We start from the raw sequence: 19,225 nt of genomic DNA, 5'->3' as shown, positions 1-19,225 counted from the left end.
ACCTTCTGTTCTTGATTTTATTTGTGTGCACAGAAGCCCTCTGTTCTTTGAAGGCATGATACAGCCCTTCCCATAGAATCCTATTAACTAATGTTGAATAAAGACAAAATAAAAAGATCAGCTCTTAACAAGTTGAATGAAATTCTTTCACTAAGATCTTTCTCCAGTTAACTAGCCACATCTTTCCATTGTAAAGATGTGAATAACTGAGACCTGAAGGCAGGTATATCTATTTAAGAAGTACTCCAGTAGTTTTTACTCAAATGTTTTCTATTATATTTGGTGGAAATGGAAACAGTAAATATGGTCAAAGCAAAAGTACTAAAATTGACAGCGATTGTGGATTGAGGCAGATTTGGTATCTCCTGTTGCTGGTAGAGAGTTACAAAAGATTTTAACCCATTGAAGCCTGGGGCTCAGGTCTGTTGTGGTTTGGTTAGTTTTCAGTCCTTTCTGTGGTAGTTGACTGGTGTAGTTCCTGGGGAATACTTCCAAACACAGCAGAATCGCCCCTTAAGCTGGTTTGTTGTGAGGCTCAAAGGAATTTCCAGGTTCCTGAACAGCCATGACGTCAGTATTAACAGCAGCAGTTATGTGTGGAAGTACTTTGGCAGGATGCTATGAGAAGCTATCTTCACTCCCATCAATTTTGAATCTTTCCCAGACCCCAGGTTCAAGCTAGAGAAGCAAGCTTTTTAAAACTAAAACCACGGGTCACTACACCTGACATTGGTGCATCAGATAAATAACTAAAGAAAAGACACAACATCACATTTTCAAATAAGAAAGCACATGTGGCACAATGTGAAAACGGACATGGCTGCATTCTTTGGGATTCAGAACTTTTCTGCAGTGCCTGCTGGCTTGGAAATTGTCTGATTCTAATAGTAATGTCGTACTCGGCCCAGGAATGTATCTTGCTAAATTGTGATCCAAAGTTCTCTACTGCATGAGTGCAACACCTGGTGCATGTTCATCAGCAGATGGCTTGTGTATGTGTACAGGGTGCATCATTTCTGCAGGAGTGGGGTAGATGCAAAAGATAGGGCACTTGAGTCTGTCTAGCATATATCCGACAGAGGTGAAAGAGTACTGCCATGAGAACTGTAATGTTGTTTCCTACAGTTTTGGTTTTAATGTGAAAATCTTGCTGCTACGCTATCTTGTGAGCTTTTAGAGAAAAGTTTGAAGTTTACCACAATGGGGTCACTGTTGTTCTTATCAAGTCCCTAGTGCTGCTGGCAATTGTTCATTTAAATAAACCCCAAGAATTTTTATGTTATCTGATTAAAGCCATTTTAAAAATAAAATACTCAGACTGCTCCCTGTTGAGGGCCATCTGTGTTCCAAGATTTCATTGGTTTGAATTCCTTTCTATGCACAAATCCAAGAGGTATATTTCTCTTCCTCGTGAGTAACACAGGTGAATGGATTGCCCTAAAACTTCCAAAGAATCCAAATGAAATGAACCATGTAAAATAATAATTCAAAGCCATGTTAAAAAATTCTGAGTAAATTGGTGACAAATTTACCTTCAGTGAAAGTACAGTACATGCTTTTTTTGTCCTGTACAGGATAAAAAGGCCCAAGGAACTTAAATAACTATTAAATGAGACTGACAGTGAAAAATGTTAAACTGTGTAGCAAGAAAGGAAATGACAGTGTTGAAAAAATTGTAATTTACATGAAAAGGTAGTTGCAGTTGCAGTGATACTGAGACATGCTGGTTTAGGCACGTTAGTCTCCAGTTATTTCAGAAGTAGTTACTCCACAGTGCTTTGGTGACAAAGCTGGCTTAAGAAGTTCATACAGGCAGGTTGCTGCAAGTGGCAGAATTAATGGAGACTTCTCCAGCATGTCCCTTCCCTCTCTGCAACAGCTCTCCCCCCTTGTCACCCTTGCCTCATCCCCCTCAGCAAGCAGGGCAGAACGGAGTGTGCTTTGGCTCAGCAGGGAGATGACATTGAGGCTGGCCAGCCAGCCAGGACGTTGTACTGGTTGGCCAGTGGCTAACTGCTCAACAAGTGAAAAATGGGTGAGTTCTGCCTGCTTTTCCCTCATTTACCAGGGACCAGTAACTTCACAGTTTCTCGAAGTTGAAAATATATTGAGATTTCTAGCAGTCTGTCTGATTTGATTGAAATTTGCTAACTAAAAGCAACTGGCATAGGAAAAAGAGATGGCAAACAGTTCAATTGCAAAAGCTTGTTTTCTTAGGAAAAACAGCTAAAAAAAAAAGCACAATTGTTATTTTAAAAAATAGATACTATTCTTTTTATAGCATTTCTGAGAGTTCCAGGTAGTCATGAAGATGCATGTTACAAATATGAATTGATAGTATTGCAATAAGTAATTTTTGAAGATACACAGAAGGACGTGACATAGTTATAAGGATGAACAAGGACAGTGATCTATTTCAAGGTTCTTCTATAAACCAAGTATCACTGAATATGTTTCTGGTTGTGGAAATTTAATTTGATTCTGTGGAGATGGGAGGGGCTCCCCCTCCTGAGATGCACAGTATTCTTTTCCCTGAGTGTTTAATTTGCTCACTGTGAAAATTACTGTCTTCAATGGATATGAAGAAAATTCCTCTCTGTTTCAAATATATCTAAGATTTAAAAACCCACCTTTCCCAAAATGCAGGTGATCTGTCCACTTCATATTTTGAAAGATGGCTGTTTGCCCGAAGGATACTTTATTCATCTGTTCACATTCTTCACAGCTGGGCAGTGAAGATCTCATTATGTCTCATTTTGCTTGTTAGATTTTGAACACGTTATTTCAAATGGGATGCTACAACAGGCATCAAAATGCGTGCTCACTGTGCTTTAAGTGACAAATTCAAGATTCTCCAAGGCCTTGCCATTCAGGGGTAGCTCTTCTGTTATGCCTTAGTCTCCCTCTCTGTCTGGTTTATGCCGCTTTTATTTTTCCTGTTGCCTTTTGCTGTCTCAGGTGTCAAAAGTGAAGCTCAGCACAGCTAAGGTCAGCACACCCGTGGTGCCTTATACAGGGCACAATTAAGGTCAGGTGGTGCTACTTGAAAATTCATTAACCTGGGTGATTGGGAGAATGGTAATATACAGACTAACACTTGCAAGAGATCAAGATTTCTCTCCTGTTTTGTTATGTGTCCACCTTGATTTAGCTCCAGAACTTTGTTATACTCTTGCCTTCCAGACCTACTGTGACAGGTAGAGGCACACTCCATGTGTGGTGTAGATCACAGTTTGTTGTTTCTGACTCTAATCCTTTTGGTGTTCTGCACAGCTAGAAACTCTGTGCACTGGTGTCTAGAACAAAGCAATACGCAAACCTGCTCATACAGTGCGAATGAACATAATGGGGCTAACTTGTGGCAAAGTATCTACTAATGAAGTATAGGTACCCAGTGTGGTCGGTTGCCGTGTTGATACTGCATTTCTCATGCATGTTTCTGTGCTGTGCACTGTGACATTCATAACTTGGCTTGTAGCCAAACCACTTTGTATTAGGAGGATATTTATAAACTTGAGTAATGCAATTATCCTTAATTTTTAACAGGAAGGTAGGCTTACAATTTTAGAGAAACAATTTAACTTGAGCAAAACCCAATGAGTAGACTAAAACATTGCCTGCTGCTTTCCCATTGCTCCTTCCCTTAGTCAGTTTTTCCCTGTCTTTCCTTTCTTTTTCTGCTTAATGTAATAGTTGCATGTATAGCTTTTCTTTCCTAAGCTAACTTTCTTTTGCAGATCTCGAATCATTTCCTTCTGGGGAAATTTTCCTAGGAAACCTCAGTTGTCCCTCTTTTTCCTCATTTTTTTCCTTGCCAGTCTTGGGTATCAGAGCATGTGGAGTGGTAGGATCTCAATAGTATTCCTGCGTAGAGCTTGCTCTTCACGTGTTTGAGCCGTTCAGGATTTCTGCATTTCGTAACACCGAACAGTGTAAGGCCTGAGCTAACCAACGTAAAGGCTTGGCAGATGCTCTGGGAGGCCACGTATGGTTTAACTCTAGTCTCACGGAGCTGAGGAGATGTCCGCAGAGTCTCTTGCTCTGCCCGATGTCCTCTGTCATGGCCTGTGGCGCTCTGGGGAGCGCTCTGTTTGGGTCATTATACTTGCCCAGTGGAGGACCAGCGGTTCTCGCTGGGTACAGCTGCCTGCCCCACAGAAGTGACAAGGCTGGTGCAGTTTCTCCCTGACGTTCAGCCTAGCTTGGAGCAGACCTGGCTCTGCTGATTCTTGCCAGCTCCCCTCCCTGCCTGCCCAGTCAGACTGCACGGTCCAGGCTTGTCAGTGTGTGGCTGCATCGTTGCGCTAATACTTCCTGCATGCTGTAATCTGCCACTTAATTTTTAATGACAGGCACATTTAGACCTTGACTTTATAATCTTTGTCTCCTTCCCTCCCTCCCTCCCTCCCTCCCTCCTTCTCTTATCTTTTTCCTTTTCTCCCTTTCCACTTTCACTAAATATCCCTTCCCAATAGGCCCGAATGGAGCCTGCAGGTCGGCCCTTCATGTCTGTCGCACCTCCTGTGTCCCCACAGACAAAAGCGGGGACCCCCTACACAGCATCGCAGCCGTCCCCCCCGCTGCCACCCCCGCCTCCCCCGCCCCCGCCGCCCCCGCCCCCCTCCCCCACCCCGCCCCCTCCCCAGCCAGGCCGCCCCATCTGCGGGCTCTCCCGCCACCATGTTCGTCAAGTACAGCACCATCACCAGGCTGCAGAACGCTGCCCAGCATGGCGGGCCTTTTCCCAAAGCTCCTGCTGCACAGCAGGCCCCCGCCCCCCGCCCTCGGGAAAGCCTCAGCTACTGGTGCCCCCCAACGGGGTCATGCCACCTCCCCCGCCGCCGCCGCCTCCCCCCACACCGGGCTCGGCCATGGCGCAACTGAAGCCGGCACCTTGTGCCCCCTCTGTGCCACAGTTCACGCCGCCACCGCCGCCCCCCAAAATCCATCAGGTTCAACCAAATATATGCCAGGCCACCGCCACGGCCGCCTCCTCGTTGCCACCACCTCCTCCTCCTGTGCCTGCCCCACCACCGCCCCAGGCACCCCCGAAGCCTGTCATGGCAGCTCTCCCCCCACAGCCTAGTGGGAAGGCAGCGTCACCAGGGGTCACACATGCCACCCCCCCTGTGCCAGCTCCCTTGCCCCTTGCAATAAAGAAACAACCAAGTGTCACCTCTCCCCAGGTGCCTCCCCTGCCCCCAGCCCCTCCCGGCCCCACTCCCCCTGCAACGTTCCCAAAGCAGCAGAGTTTCTCTGTGAAGCCTCCTCCATCCCCTCAGTCCCCAGTGCCGTCGGTGGTGAAACAGATAGTTAGCCAGTTCCCACCTCCTCCCACCCCACCTGCCACTGAGCCCCAGCCTCTGAAACCCCTTCCACTGAGTGTGGCTCCGCAGTCGCCTCCAGCAGTGAAGGCAAAGCCCAAATGGCAGCCCGCTTCTGCTCCCTCCCCAGATTTCCCTCCTCCTCCACCAGAGAGCAGCTTAGTGTTTCCTCCTCCACCTCCTTCCCCAGCTTCCTCTGCAGGTTCTCCCCCCCCTGACAAATCAGGGTCTCCAGTCAAAAAGACCAGCAAGACATCAAGCCCTGGAGGGAAGAAACCACCTCCAACACCTCAGCGAAACTCCAGCATCAAGTCCACCAGCTCCACTGAGTACCATGAGTCCAAGAGACCTTCAGTGGACCGCCTTGTCAGCAAATTTGCACACCCACCAGAGCCGTCAGGGTCTCCTTCCAAGGAGTCATCACCTCCTGCAGCCCCTCCAAAGCCAGGAAAGCTCAACCTTTCTGGGGTGAGCCTGCCCATTGTCCTTCCGCAAGGAGGTATCCCGGCCAAGGCTCCTGCTCCGGGTGTGTCTGGGAAGGAACCTGTGGTCGAATTCCCTTCACCACCGTCTGATTCAGACTTTCCACCACCACCACCTGAAATAGATCTTCCTCTTCCGCCAGTTGAGATCCCATCTGTGTTTTCAGGCAGCACCTCCCCAAAAGTCGCTGTTGTCAATCCCCAGCCTCAGGCGTGGTCAAAACCATCTGTGAAAAAAGCCCCACCACCCACACGTCCCAAGCGGAATGACAGCACTCGACTGACGCAGGCGGAGGTCGCAGAGCCACCAGGGTCAGCTGCCCCTCAAGTGCCCACTTCACCCAAGTCCAGCCTTAGCGTTCAGCCAGGATTCCTGGCAGACCTCAACCGGACGCTGCAGCGGAAATCCATCACCCGGCACGGCTCCCTCTCCTCCGCGCGGATGTCCAGAACAGAGCCCACAGCCACCATGGATGACATGGCCCTGCCTCCGCCTCCGCCAGAGCTGCTGGCTGACCAACAGAAGACGAGCAGCTTCGGGGGCAGTCATATATCTGGCTATGCAACGTTACGGAGGGGGCCACCCCCCGCACCTCCCAAAAGGGATCAGAACACCAAGCTGTCTCGGGACTGGTAGTTGGTCCCCAGGGGCCGGTGCTCTCCGTGACTTGTGGGCCGCTCCGTGATTGGCCAGCCTGTGATCTTGTGCACTTGGAGAGAATGTGGATGATAGTCCCATAAAAAGAGGTGATCTCGAGCTGTAGCTAAGGCTAAATGTAAAGACATTCCCCTTTCATGGCTAGGCCAAAAAAGCTGGGGCCTTGGGGGTGTTGATATTTTATTGGGAAAGGTGGGTAGAGAGGCATTGACTTATCCTTCCAATTTCTTTTACCCTTCATATGGATTGGACCAAAACCCCATTTTCTTACTTTTTCTGCATTTAGGGGAGGGGGGGAGATAATTTTTTGTAGTGTCTGTCCACGTGAGACATGTTTGTGCATGTATTATAAGTGTAGGTATATAATATATTGTGATATATTTCGTCGCAATTATAGAAGATAACCAGAATGTTTTTGTAGAACCGTATTTATTGTTTCAGTCACTATATTATCTGGAATCAGACTCTGTAACTAGTCAAATCTCACCACAGAGATGAAGATGTAGGGGGCACTTTAAAGAAAGGCAGAAAAAAACCAAAACCCCCACAAACCTCTTGGCAGTTTGTGGTGGGTAAATGGTGCAGAGCTGAGGTGTTCTGCTGGTAACTGTACATTGCCCATTGATTGAAAAGTACAGATGCAACATACCAAAACATTCTGGTCATAATACTACTGAAAATGAGTATGTTCTGAGGAAGAAAATAGATTTTATATATAGTGGGCTGGAGTGAAATATATTTATACTATAAAGAGCCTCCCCCTCCCTTCCAAATAGTTTTAAAATATACCCTGCTACAAATTATTTCAAAGTTATTTGTCCATGCAGTAAGTAGGATAAATATATATTATTCCAATCCATTATGCATTCTAACTTTATAGTAGGCTCGATCATTTGTTTCTATGCCTCAAGATGAATATATTTGTGTTAACCCCTTCTGAAAGCTGCCAGGACTCCTGCAGTCGATGCCAACCCACAAGGCTGACCCACGCCGATACATCACTTGTACATGTAGTTCTTTCCCTGAACAAACAGGTAGGTTTCTGTAGAGAGCACTATGTTCTCGCACAACCATACACAGCGTACAGTCTCACCTTGTCTGTGCCTGATAAGATGTATTATCTTTACAAAAACAAGTGTCTGGAAACGTTTAAAGAAGGTATCGTTTGTAATTCATTAGAAACTGTCAGGAAATTTTCCCTTCTAGAAAGAGAGATGGGCGTGGTAATTTCAGGCCAAGCACAGTGGGAATTTTCTCTCTTTTCTTTGATCCGCCAGAGACTGCGACCAATGCATAAACCTGTTAATTACAAAGTTGCACTACTAGCAGTCAAGGGAGAGGACTGGAAAAAAACCCAGCCTTGCGAGGCAATAACATTTGCTAATAATTTAATTTAAGGGCCCATGTGAGTCGGAAATAGACTATCGTATTTGCTTTGGGTTTTTTTGTTTGCCACCAATTCACAGCCAGTCACCAGATCAAGTACTAGAGTCCTTTTTCTGGTACTTCAGTAGCTTGATTGTACAGTCTTAGCCATGTATTCGGACGTTGTGATACAGTAACGTAGTTAGCGTAAGTGGTCTTATGTATCATGCATGTTCATTACAGGGTAGTGGTACACAACCTTTGTAAAGTAACTAAAATACTTGGACCGTACCTTACCCCGTGTTCGGTTGTTACAACTTCCCTCGTCACCATGGGGATACTGTCGAGGCTGAGATGGCAAATGATTTTACTGTTTGTTTACCTTTTCTCCAAAAGCAAATTCTAAATGCTTTCCTTCCCCCAAAGAATGAAACAAAGGAAGTAGCCTGACCTGACAGTATCCTCAAGCGTGTAAAAAAGATGTAAACTAATCTCTCATTAGAGTAATTCAGGCTGATAGATTTAAGAAATATTGTGACAGTGTCCCCCATCCCTTTTTTGTTATAAAGTGTTTTTAAAAAAATCCAAATAATAAAGTAAATGTCTTTGTGAATAATTTATGAATAGGAAAAAAGCTTTGCTAATTAGAGGGGAAAAATGACACATCTATAACTATAGAGTTTTAAATAAGTGCATCATGAAAAGAGAAAAATTAATGGTGCTGTCTCTGCTGACCTGTTTCATATGATTTTTTAAAAATCTGTTTCAGCACCTCTGGAAATTGTTTTAATATTTCAGACTAGTTTTTTTGAGCAATAAGAGTATATACCATTGTGTGCATTTTTAAAGCACTGCTATGGAAAGGCACTTTTTTGTATCTTTCAAATTGTTCACAAAGTTTTGTTTCTACTATTTTTGTGCTTATAAAGTGTCCTTAAAAGCATTTGCATTGTTGATTTTAAGCATGCTCAGTGTAGCTGGCGAATAACTTCACAGGAAGGTTGTTAAGCTATACTGCAGTTCATGGGTGCTGTAATTTTCAACATTGGTCCTCCTGCTGCTTTGTACTGTGTGCAGCTCCTGAGGCTCATACCCACCAGTGGAGCAAAAGGTGCGCAGATACAGTCGTAACTCCCCGGCTGTTACTGACGATCGGTAAGTGGACACCTTCTCCTACTCCCTGGCAAGCTGCATCTGGGCTGGTGCAGCGTGTGCTCCCAGATGAGAGCAGTCAGGGAATTCCGCCCCATCTATTTTTCTTTTCCCCCTAGACAGCTCCACTGGTGTGTGTCAGTTCCAGCCCTTTTTCTTTTGTTCATTCAGTGCAGGTACCTCTGGGCTTTGGGCTCGGCAGAGCCATGTTTTGAGTGCGGTTTCTTCAGAGGCATTTGAGCTTTGTTCTCATTTTCCTGTGCCCAAGTTCATTTACCCAGTTATCTCTCCCTAGACAATGAACCCATGCTTACTACTGCAGGCTGCTACTCAGCTTGCTGGGAGACAAAAGTTTAACTCTTAAGTTTGCAGCAAAAAGAATGAATGTCAGCAAAGGTGGCACCCTGTATTCCTTCTTGTTACAACTTACTTCCTAAGCCAGTAGCGATACAGAAATATAGTGAGTGGCTGCAGCTTGCTTTCTCTCAGCTGAGCACCGAAATTTGGCTACAGTGTGGTTCAGACAACCTGGTTGCCTTTTCAGCTTATGAGACCCCTCATTGTAACTTGCTTTTCCAGTGTATTTACTGCTTTTGTGACAGTAAATATTTATGCCTTATTTGCAAGTAAGTTATTTTTCCCCTTGTGCGCTGGTCTCATAATTGCACCGTTATATTTATTTAAATCAGAAAACAAAGGGGCCAGATCTCAGACACACAGCAAGAAGCTTCCTGCTACAAACATGGGCTGTAATCCTTTTGGCATTATTAAAATGAGTATGCGACAGCTGAGCAAAGATAGCAGATGCTTTCATCCTAAAATACTGAGAGTACAGCTGTAGTTGTGCTACATGATGAAGCGTATGGCCTTTGGCACTTGTTAAGGTGTTGGGGAAAGCCCTGCTGCTGCAGGGGCAGCTGAGAGCATACAGCTGCATTTGTTAATCTGTTCCAGGTTTGGTCTTCATTTCCTCTCTGCCACACAGCAGTAGCATCCACCTCTGTGAGCAGCAGGGTCCCTCCCCTTCAGCTGGGTTTCTCTGTGCCTGCAGCACAGCTGTAGAAAGCAGGGAGCTAGTCTTCTTGGACACTTTCATTGTAATTCAGGTCTCGGGGGAGTTGTTTTGGAAGGGAAGACTCAGCTTTTGTACCAGCACTAATCTTAGAGGAGAAATTATTAAAAAAAACCCAACCAACCAACCAAAAAAAAGAAAAAAACCCCACAGGTTCTAAACAAACCATAGGTAACATGTTTGAGGTGGACACGCTGGGGGTTCTGCTGAGTCTTTCAAAACCTGTGGTTGGGGAAGAGGTTTAGGCACAAGTCTCACAATAAAATAATCCTGTTATTTTCTGTGGAAGAGGAAAGCTCCTGCTTCCCCCTGTACAGGGGTTTCCTGCTGTGGCAAACCACCACTGCATGCTTTGACTTGGTGCACAACCTCAAAGCCAAAGAGCTCCTCTCCTCTACTTACTCTGCAGTTTCCTGCAGGGCAACAGTGACTGACTGACACACCAGGGAAACAAAGTGAAGGCACCTGGATCACTTTGGTTTCAGGTCTGATGGGAGAGGGAGCAGTTTTTTCAACAAGTGCATTTTAAGATTTACTGGTCTGGACTTGCACATCTAAAGGTTTTTCTAATTTCTTCCTTCTGTGCCCTTAGGCAACCAGGTAACTAAAATCAGCTCAGAGATAAGGTGTGGCCAGTCTTCCTCTGAGTTGAAATTATTTTTTCCACAGTTAAAGGAACCAAAAGTGCCGTTTCAACAGCAGAAGGGCAAAAGAGAAATTTTCTGATTACAGAAAACTGCATAGAACTAAATTGTTTTACTTCAGTGGTACCACTGCAGGTAAATTTGTTTCTTATTCAAAATAAGATTATACACGGGCCTTACTATGAGTGTTACTTCAAATAGAGAGTCATGTTAAAATCAGTTGCAATCCAGCAAAGCAATGTAAATTCCTGACAGAAGGTAGTGAGGATGCAGCCAGAACAGGTGAGTTTGGTGGGGTGTTTTTTCCTTTTTCCATTGTTAAGGTGTAGGTTACGTACTTGTTCAAGCAGTGCTCCTCATTTGGAGATGAGGGGGGGTCTGTCTTCTTTAGGGGAGGAGATGTTTTCCCAAAGCCTGTTTGTGGCTCCTCGTGTTTAGGTTTGCATTCCCTCGCACAATCAGGGCAGACCCCAAACCAGGGAGGATTTAACACTACAGGGGACAGTTTCTCTTAGATGTTTTTGTAATGTGCTGGTGGGTTTTAAGCTTTTATTTTGGAATTATAAGTTTGTCTAAAGTTGAGTAATTTTCCTTTCTGAGTTCTTTTTCTCCAATTAAAAAAACACCCATGAAGACTGACAAAACCAGTGTTACGTTGCAGGGGACAGCACTCACTAATACTGTGATGCAATGAGTCACAGGCTTCGTCTAGTTATGAAAAGTTTAAGACACTAAACTGCAAATGAGGTGACAACACATGCTTATCCCTCACAATCTAAATTAAAGTCATTGCCACTAACATGGGAAAAATAGTGGTGTGGTTTGATGGCTATTTGGTGCTCTGAGGCACTCAACAGGGTAAGGACTCAGTGAGCTCTCTGTTCTTCAGGAGTGTGTATCTTTGGCGAGGAGAGCTAGAGAAGTTGGAGGAACAGGAGAAACAGGAACTAGTGCTATATGCACAATCCCCCACGGCAGGGATTTAGTGACGGAAGTGAGTGAGAAGGAATTTGAGTAACAGATTTTGGAACCCCCCCCTTATTTAAATGCTTCAAGGTGACTTGTCTTTTAGGAGACTTAGGACTTGAACCAGCTGTTCCCTACAGTGGAAAATAGTTTCCTCCCACCTTTCCCAAGATGCCAAAGATGCGTTCAGAGCTAAATTCCAGGTATGCAGATGTGCTTGCACCAGCCTCTCCTGAGGCTAAGTTGCCCGGAGCAGAAGTGCTGCCGATCTGCAGCAGCTGTTTGGCAAGAGAGCAGGGCTGCCAGTGTTCGATGCTGTGCATCTCTTGCCTGTCACCAACGCTGGTAACTGGGTTCACATCTGCAAGGGGCGGGGCAAAGCACAGTTTAGCAAATGAACCTGTGCCCAAGGCTCCCTGCTGTGGATGTGCTGTAAAGCTTGTCCTTCTGAAAGGAAAACTAAATGCTTTGTCACAAGTTGTAATTGCAAATCTTAGGTCTCCTTCTAGTGGACTGCAGTGGACCAGAACTTAACTGGAGCAGCAGTTTGTTTTATGGCTTACACTAATTGTTAGCAGCCACTGGTGATAGTCTGTGTAATACTGGGGATGCAGAAGTAAGAAAAAAGTATCATTGCAATGATGATTTGTCTGTGCAGCAAAAACTTGTGCTGAGTGCTGTAAATACATTCATGTTTACTGCTTTAAAGAGAAAATTGCACATTTTATCTTTCAATGGGATTGCCTCCCCTCTTCTTCCTTTTCCAAAAAGAAAAATCAAAGCTCTTTTAGACTGATAGCTTCAGGTTGGGGGGAGCTTTGCCATATTATAAATATATATAAATATATGTATAAATATACTTTTTTAAGCATGGGAGAGGACAAAAGAAATACTACATTATAGAGTACCCAATATAGATCATTATACAATGGAATATGCACAATTCAATAAAGATGTAGTTAAATTTAATAATCTGTTTTAATCCTCTGTCTTGCCATTTTCCTTTTTCATGAGTTCAGAACCCACACTGTGTTCTCAGGGCATCTGTGGTTCCCCTCTGTAGGGATCAGGTATCTGATGGCCTACAGGTTACCATTTATATGCTCACTCTCCTCAATAAAAGTGCTTTTTATTGTTCCTTTGCACAGTTCTTTCCAGTGGGTCAGAGCTGGCTGTACCAGTAACATGGTGCACACCAGTTACAGCTCTAAAGAGGACCCAGTGTGAAGGCTCACCTTTTCCTTCTGCCTCCTCCCTCAGGCATGCAGGGTCCTGTACAGCTCTGCTACGCAAGAACAGCTGATGGCTGGTAAGTGTTGCTGTGGCCCCTCTCTGGGGTCCACCGTAGGGAATTCAGCTCTGCCCACCTCCTCCTGGGGTATGCTCACAGGCTGGCCCTGCATCACTCATCAGCTTTTACAGCACAGATCTGAAGCGTTACAGTAGTGGTGATGACAGGAAATGAGTAGTCCTACAGAAGCGGAGAGAGGAGCTGCTGAAGGCAGCAGGCTGGATGCCAACGATCATTCATACGTTTGCTGCGGCAAGTGCTGCGCTCAGAGCTCCTCTGGGACAGGGCTCCTGCATACAAAAGCGACTGTCCCTGTCCCCGCTGTGTTGAAAAGCCTGTAGCCAAAGACAAGGAACATGACGCAGCAGTGGCACGCTCACAGAACACATGGTGTGTGCTTTGTTCTTTTTATTTAGGGCTCGTAACAAGAGGGTTTAGTACACAGCAACAGTTAATTCCAAGTACAATTAAAAAAATTTAAAAATTGGGTTTTGCACTCACTGGAAGGTGGTTCAAATGGCACACACAATAAAACGTTACTGGCGGCATACAGCTCCCCAGAGTCCTGCGGGCTTGGTCATTTACAGTGGGCTCTGCACTCATCCACTGCATCAGCAGTGCCAAAAGCAAAAGCACAGCGTGCTTCTCCTCTGACTGCAAACCAAAGGGGGGGGGTGGGGGTATCTGCTTTCAGAAAAAAGTGCATGGACAAAATCCATGTTAGACACTGACATTTCCAGAGAATTCATAGAAACTACTTGTCCATGCAAGTTGCAAAAGACACTTTTTCAAATGTGAAAAGAAGCACTTGTTCTTTACAAAAAAATCTCAGACATGTCAGCACTTTAGCAAGGCGCTGTAATGGAAATGAATTTGTACACAGCTCTTCTTCATTAGTCAATAGGGGTAGGATTCTTCTGAGGTTTTAAGAGAAATGGGAACAAATGTACTGCACGCATTTCAGCAGTGTCACCACGTTGGTGTTCAGGCTGGGTGTAGGCTTACCTCTGGACAGCAGGCTGCTGCTGGCTTTACTGTTTTGTAATACGTCTCGCAATAAGCAAAGGTGCTAATAAAATTAATGTTTAGAGTACCAAAAACACTTCCTGCATGAGCAGGCGATTGCACAAAACACATGGGTGGTTTGGGGTTTTTTTTGAATGAAAGCAGCAGAGCACTGTGGTTTGTGAAGTATTCTTTCTAACAGCAGTTGGCAAACCTTGGCTGCATCAAGCTTTCAGCAACCTTCCCATGGACATGAGGTGGGGGTCCCACTATTCTTGCAGTTTCAAAATCAAAAGTAGATCAATAGGACTGTTACTACACACAGACTTCAGCTCCTGGGGAAAAAAAAAAAAACAACCACGACCGGTTCCCTTCTTGCACTATTCTGACCTCTATGTAACACCATTTTATCCACAAAATGTGGCAGTGCCTAATACTGAGAGATGCCAAAAGGTGGGGAAGGTGAATATACCTGTAAGCACAGTAAATTATTGAAAGTGGCATCCCATAAGCTATATAGCCCATCATCGACCTGCCAGTGCTCAGTTTGCAACACCAGCTTCGCTAGAGATGAGGGCTGTAAATACTTGCCTTTGTGAATGCAACAGTGCTGTATGCTTCTCACTGCTGACAACGCAGGAACTGAAGTCTCTGCATGGGGTTTGTAATGCTTCCTGAAATGCTGCAGTGCTCAATCAGTGACTCTACAATCTCAATGCAAGTACCGCTCCCAGTAGAAGCCACAGCACCCATGGTCTTTCCAACAGCATCCTCTAGCAGCTTCCAACAAGTTGGCCTGCAGAGAATTCAAATGCCACCTGTTTCACAAGATGTCCTGTCCCACCTCTGGGAAGAGAAGCCCTGTAAATGCTCCCAGTTTACTAACCTGCATAAAGTCCCATCCTTTCCAGATGATAAAAGTTTTGCTTTTGATTTATGCCTGAAGCCCGGAGACCTAACTAATAAAAAGAGAGCTCATTTCCAGAGAGGCATATCCACAGCACTTGCTAGGAAGTGGTGGAAGTTGCTGGGAAGAGTACAGCATTAAGTTGCCATCAAGCACAGGTGGGAGACACCACAGAAGCACAACCGTTTGTATCAGTGCACAACCATCCTCCACCTCTAGTCAATGAATGATACACACATACACACCAGGCAGGCAGCCTACCCTCTGCCAGACAAGGAACATCAGTCCTGCTGCTGCCTCGCTTTCTTTTTGTGATCAACTGAAACGCCCTAGATAGATAGATAGATAAAAGTGCCACTTTTCAGAAGCTGCATCACTGCCAACGTCAACTTTGGCTGTCACCAAGAACCCTCAGCAGCAAAGAAACAAAATGCCCAGGAGCTGTGAAAGAACAATCTGCTCTAGCAAGAACTAGCTGCATCTAAGCCTTCCTGGCACCGACTGGTAAGCCACCCAGCCACAGACCACGGGGAGCTGTGGTTCAAACCAGCAGCCATCTCCAGCCACTTTCAGGAACACCCAACTCAACTTGTTCCCATTATCACTAACTGCAAGAACAAGCTGAGTCCCAGGAACGTGGTCAGCCTCCCGGTAACACACACCAAGCTCTGCCATCTAGCCCTGGGGCCATGCCGCACCTCTTGTCCTGCAGTGAGAGCAGTGGCTCTTCAGTGCATCCGTGTCTGCCTGTGTCTCACCAGTCAGGCCAGCAAGTCTTCAGGCATTGCTTCAGCTCTCTGGTGCCTACTCCAGTCAGCGGGCATTGGCACACCATCACGATGCTCAAGCACAAAATTTGCTGCTTGCTGCTCCTGCCTCTCTCAGCCCTCTGCTGCAACAGCCAGTGAGAGAAACAAAGAACATGACTCCATCATGGGGGGGGGGGGGGGGAATGGGTGAGACACATGCAACCCTCAGCCATCTCTCTCAGGCTGGAACCAAGGCACCAAAATAACCTGCTTCCGCACTAGATGGGGACAGACTCGGTTGGACCTCCTCTCACACAGGCACATGGCAGAGAGGCAGCTGTAGTTAATAGCTTTGTCCCTGGGGCCAAGAGCAAGGAAGACATCTCTGATACAGCAACCAAAGCAAAATACACCACTAGAGGACGCTGACTGATTTCTGTGCACAACGAAAACAGCTGGCTAGGCTGAGGCAGCTCTCACAAAGGGAGAAACATAATCATTTTGGCCGTACAGCACTCTTTGGGCTATTCTGGAGTGTCTCCTTCCCCCACCTCGCACTCATGCATACACACTGCCGATTCAACAGCCTGTGATGCTGAACACCTGCAGCTGTGGCAGCAGAACTCAGTGAAGAGATGTTGTGCACCTGTTTGAAATACTGAGGTGTTTCTCCCCCCCGTCCTCCCCTTCTAAAGTAAACATATAAATTTAAAAAAAGGGAGGGGGGAGGTTTTGGAGAAGGAGAAGTACAAGGGACAAAACTGGAAACACAACCCTCACTGACTTTACTAGCATGCAATCTATGTAACATTAATATACAAAGCCTGTTTACACCTTGGCCTGGTTTAGGACCATTACATCACATCATCCCCAAACGAGCCACAGAGTTAAAATCTGTACAAAATAAAAAATATGCATAAAACTCAACAAATTTCTTTACATTAGTACTGCATAATAAAGCATATAACCAGCAGGAGGTGACCCAAAAATTCCATCCACAGCAGCTCTTGCAGGATAAACAATTCCACATGCTATCAGCAGGGACCAAACTAACCCCTGGCCCATCAGACCAAAGCCAGTTCTTTAAGGAGCTTCACACATTCCTCTTTCAAGGTTTTACAGCCCCATCTTCTGTGCTGAGCTCTGGCAAGCGTTCAGCACTTCCCAGAGTTCATACTGCTCTGCTCTCGCAACACAGAAAACTTGCAAGATGAACAACCAGCTGAATGAAGATTAGACACGGGTGTGTATCACACACAATGGAAGAACACACTATCCACATCCACCTGTCAGAAGTATTCAAGCGCATGCTCTTACACAGACTGAGCTAAAGACACATTTCACTAATGCGTGACCTCCCAGCTGGAGCATGGGTGCATGGTTCAGCTCTCATTTAGTAACTCACTAAGCTGCCACAACTTGATGCCTTTGAGCACTGTGTGCTCAGTCTTTACCACAAACATACCCAGGGCAAGAGAAACCAGGAAAGCTCTGACAGTCCTGGAAAACACAGCCACCCTGTGAGCACCAAGGGCTTGTGCAATACTGCTGTCCATCACCTGGGCCGCTAACCAGGCTGCAAGCGCCACCTCCCTGTGCAAAAGGTGTAGACCTGCCCTATGACACTAGAAACAGTCATTCCAGTGACTGCACGACCCATGTTTCTAGGCTTGCTCCCAGAGAAACGATGGGCTGAGGAAACTGAACATGGCTGCTTCTGTTAGTCTTGCTGCGAGACAGAAGTTTTCACAGAGGAAGGTAAAAGGGTATCTGTTCTTGCTAACACTCATCCCAAACAATAATGTTGTCAGCTTCCAGAAAGAAGACAACAGTGTCTTGGCTACTTGGCTGTGGACTGAGCAGGGGAGAAAGTAACTTCTAGCTTCGCACCAGTTTCTTCAAAGTTGTACCTCCTGTAGGCTTCAGCCAAACTAGTTCCTTACGCACCATCACAGGAGTTAACGCACTCTTCCGCAAGCTCACAGCAGGTCATCAAATCCATCCATATCCCACAAACACACCTCACCTGTTTGTTTTCTCTTTCTTCCCCCTTGAGCAGCTATGGTGCCTCCCTACGCAGGTCTGCACCAAACCTGCACCTCCATCCTGATATTGCACTAAGTACCAAAAGCAAGGGGGTTGGGTCAATGACCTGTATCGTTGCCAATACCATCACAAACCCAGCCCCAGGAGCGCTCTCTTGTGCACTGCTCTGGTTTATGCACCAGCTTCAGAAGACAGCTGCAGCACTGTCTCGCCTTTGACTGTTGGTCAAAGCTACTGTTGGTACCAGCTGGAACTTGGCCAGGCAACAGTCAAAAGTTGCCCGGGAAGATGCTCTGGCCCAGGAGGCTCTCACGATACAGGGGTCAGCTCAATTTGCAGGCTAACAGGACTGCAACAGGAGGTTTAATCAGTTCACTCTGTTAATGCATGACATTTACCCAAAGATAACATTTAGTCCTTCCTAAAGGCAGACTAGTACAGCCATCACTTTACACTTATCTGCTAGGCAGAATCACTGAGCAGCCTTTTAAACTGAGACTAGATTAAAAAGCAAACTATCAACACAAGGGGCTGCAGAGCCTTCACTTGCTATTACTCCACCCCAGATCCACCAGTACAGCTCAAAATATCTATTTCTTTATAATAAACAATGGAGAGGGCTGGGGGAAGAGCTAGGACTACTACTAGTTACTGCTTGGATTTCCATGGGAAACCAGTAGACACAACAGCCCTTTTTACTTTCACCGAAGAGATTTTGGCAACAGACATGAAGACGACAATTGCCGTTTGTCCTGCCTCTGCACAGGGCTCTCACAGTACATATGCAAATCTAGTCATCAAGTACAAAATAGCCAATTTACAATACCTGATTGGATTGTTAAGATTATATTGTGCATAAGACTAAAGTTGGGGGTAAGTTTCTCTAGTGCAAGCAGGCGTGAGTAGATTTGAACCTTAGATCACAGCCCCTAGAGTTTATCCTCAGACCCCAGGAGGACCTGTAAACTTTGTTTCGCCTTCACCGTCAACGGCATCCATGAGTTCTGTTTAAACCAGCAGCACCCATCACGAGTAGCTCGCTGCGGAGAGGAGCACATTTACATCAGTGCAGAACACAAATCTGTGGCATTCAAAAGATGAGGAAGTGGGGGTGGGGGTCCTCTGGGCTGCAGCCATCTTAGTTGCCTAAACTGAAAGGTGAGTGAATGAAAGCCAGCTCTGTGCGCCCCTGTGTCAGCCTACATGTGCAGAGCAGCTGCAGAAGTGTTTATGCTAAAGATGTATCCAACTATCTGGAAGTCAGTTACAGGAACGGCTCTGTGCAGAAATCCCAGCATTTGCTAGCACACAACTGTTCTTCCAGCTGCGCAGGAGTGTAGTGTAGAAACAGGAGGGATGTCCACTGGCCAGTAACCCTTCACCGCAAGCATCCAGGACATCCCAAGCGCCAGGCACTGCTGCCAAGGGTAGTACCACGAGGGCACGCAGGATTCCTGAGACAGATCCCAAAGCCTGTCAGAAGAAGTCAGAATTCAAGTGAAGTATCAGCTACTCAATGAGTTTGTTACATCTGAATGGGTCAGCATAATTCAATGTGAGATGG

The 19,225-nt window shown here is 45.9% G+C and overlaps 2 protein-coding genes across 5 annotated transcripts in view; one reads left to right on the top strand and one right to left on the bottom strand.

The window, feature by feature from the left end:
* Positions 1-6,874, top strand: part of RAPH1 (Ras association (RalGDS/AF-6) and pleckstrin homology domains 1) — a 96,621-nt gene extending 89,747 nt beyond the window's left edge. The window contains 3 exon segments of the mRNA XM_072875333.1: positions 4,476-4,615; positions 4,617-4,777; positions 4,780-6,874. Coding sequence (XP_072731434.1) covers positions 4,476-4,615; positions 4,617-4,777; positions 4,780-6,443 — 1,965 coding nt within the window. The 3' untranslated portion in view covers positions 6,444-6,874.
* Positions 6,875-13,329: 6,455 nt separating this feature from the next.
* The window catches only part of ABI2 (abl interactor 2), a 72,130-nt gene continuing 66,234 nt past the window's right edge, over positions 13,330-19,225 (bottom strand). For 3 of the 4 annotated variants that reach the window (XM_072875338.1, XM_072875336.1, XM_072875337.1), the window contains one exon: positions 13,330-19,134. The gene's annotated coding sequence lies outside the window, so the exon portion shown is untranslated. The remainder of the gene's footprint in view (positions 19,135-19,225) is intronic. The other variant, XM_072875334.1, reaches the window with a different exon arrangement.

This window comes from Ciconia boyciana, chromosome 10 (genome assembly GCF_034638445.1).
Source record: "Ciconia boyciana chromosome 10, ASM3463844v1, whole genome shotgun sequence".
Classification (NCBI taxonomy): Eukaryota; Metazoa; Chordata; class Aves; order Ciconiiformes; family Ciconiidae; genus Ciconia; species Ciconia boyciana.
Note: the sequence above shows the minus strand (reverse complement) of the source record. Positions and strands in the feature narration are given on the sequence as shown.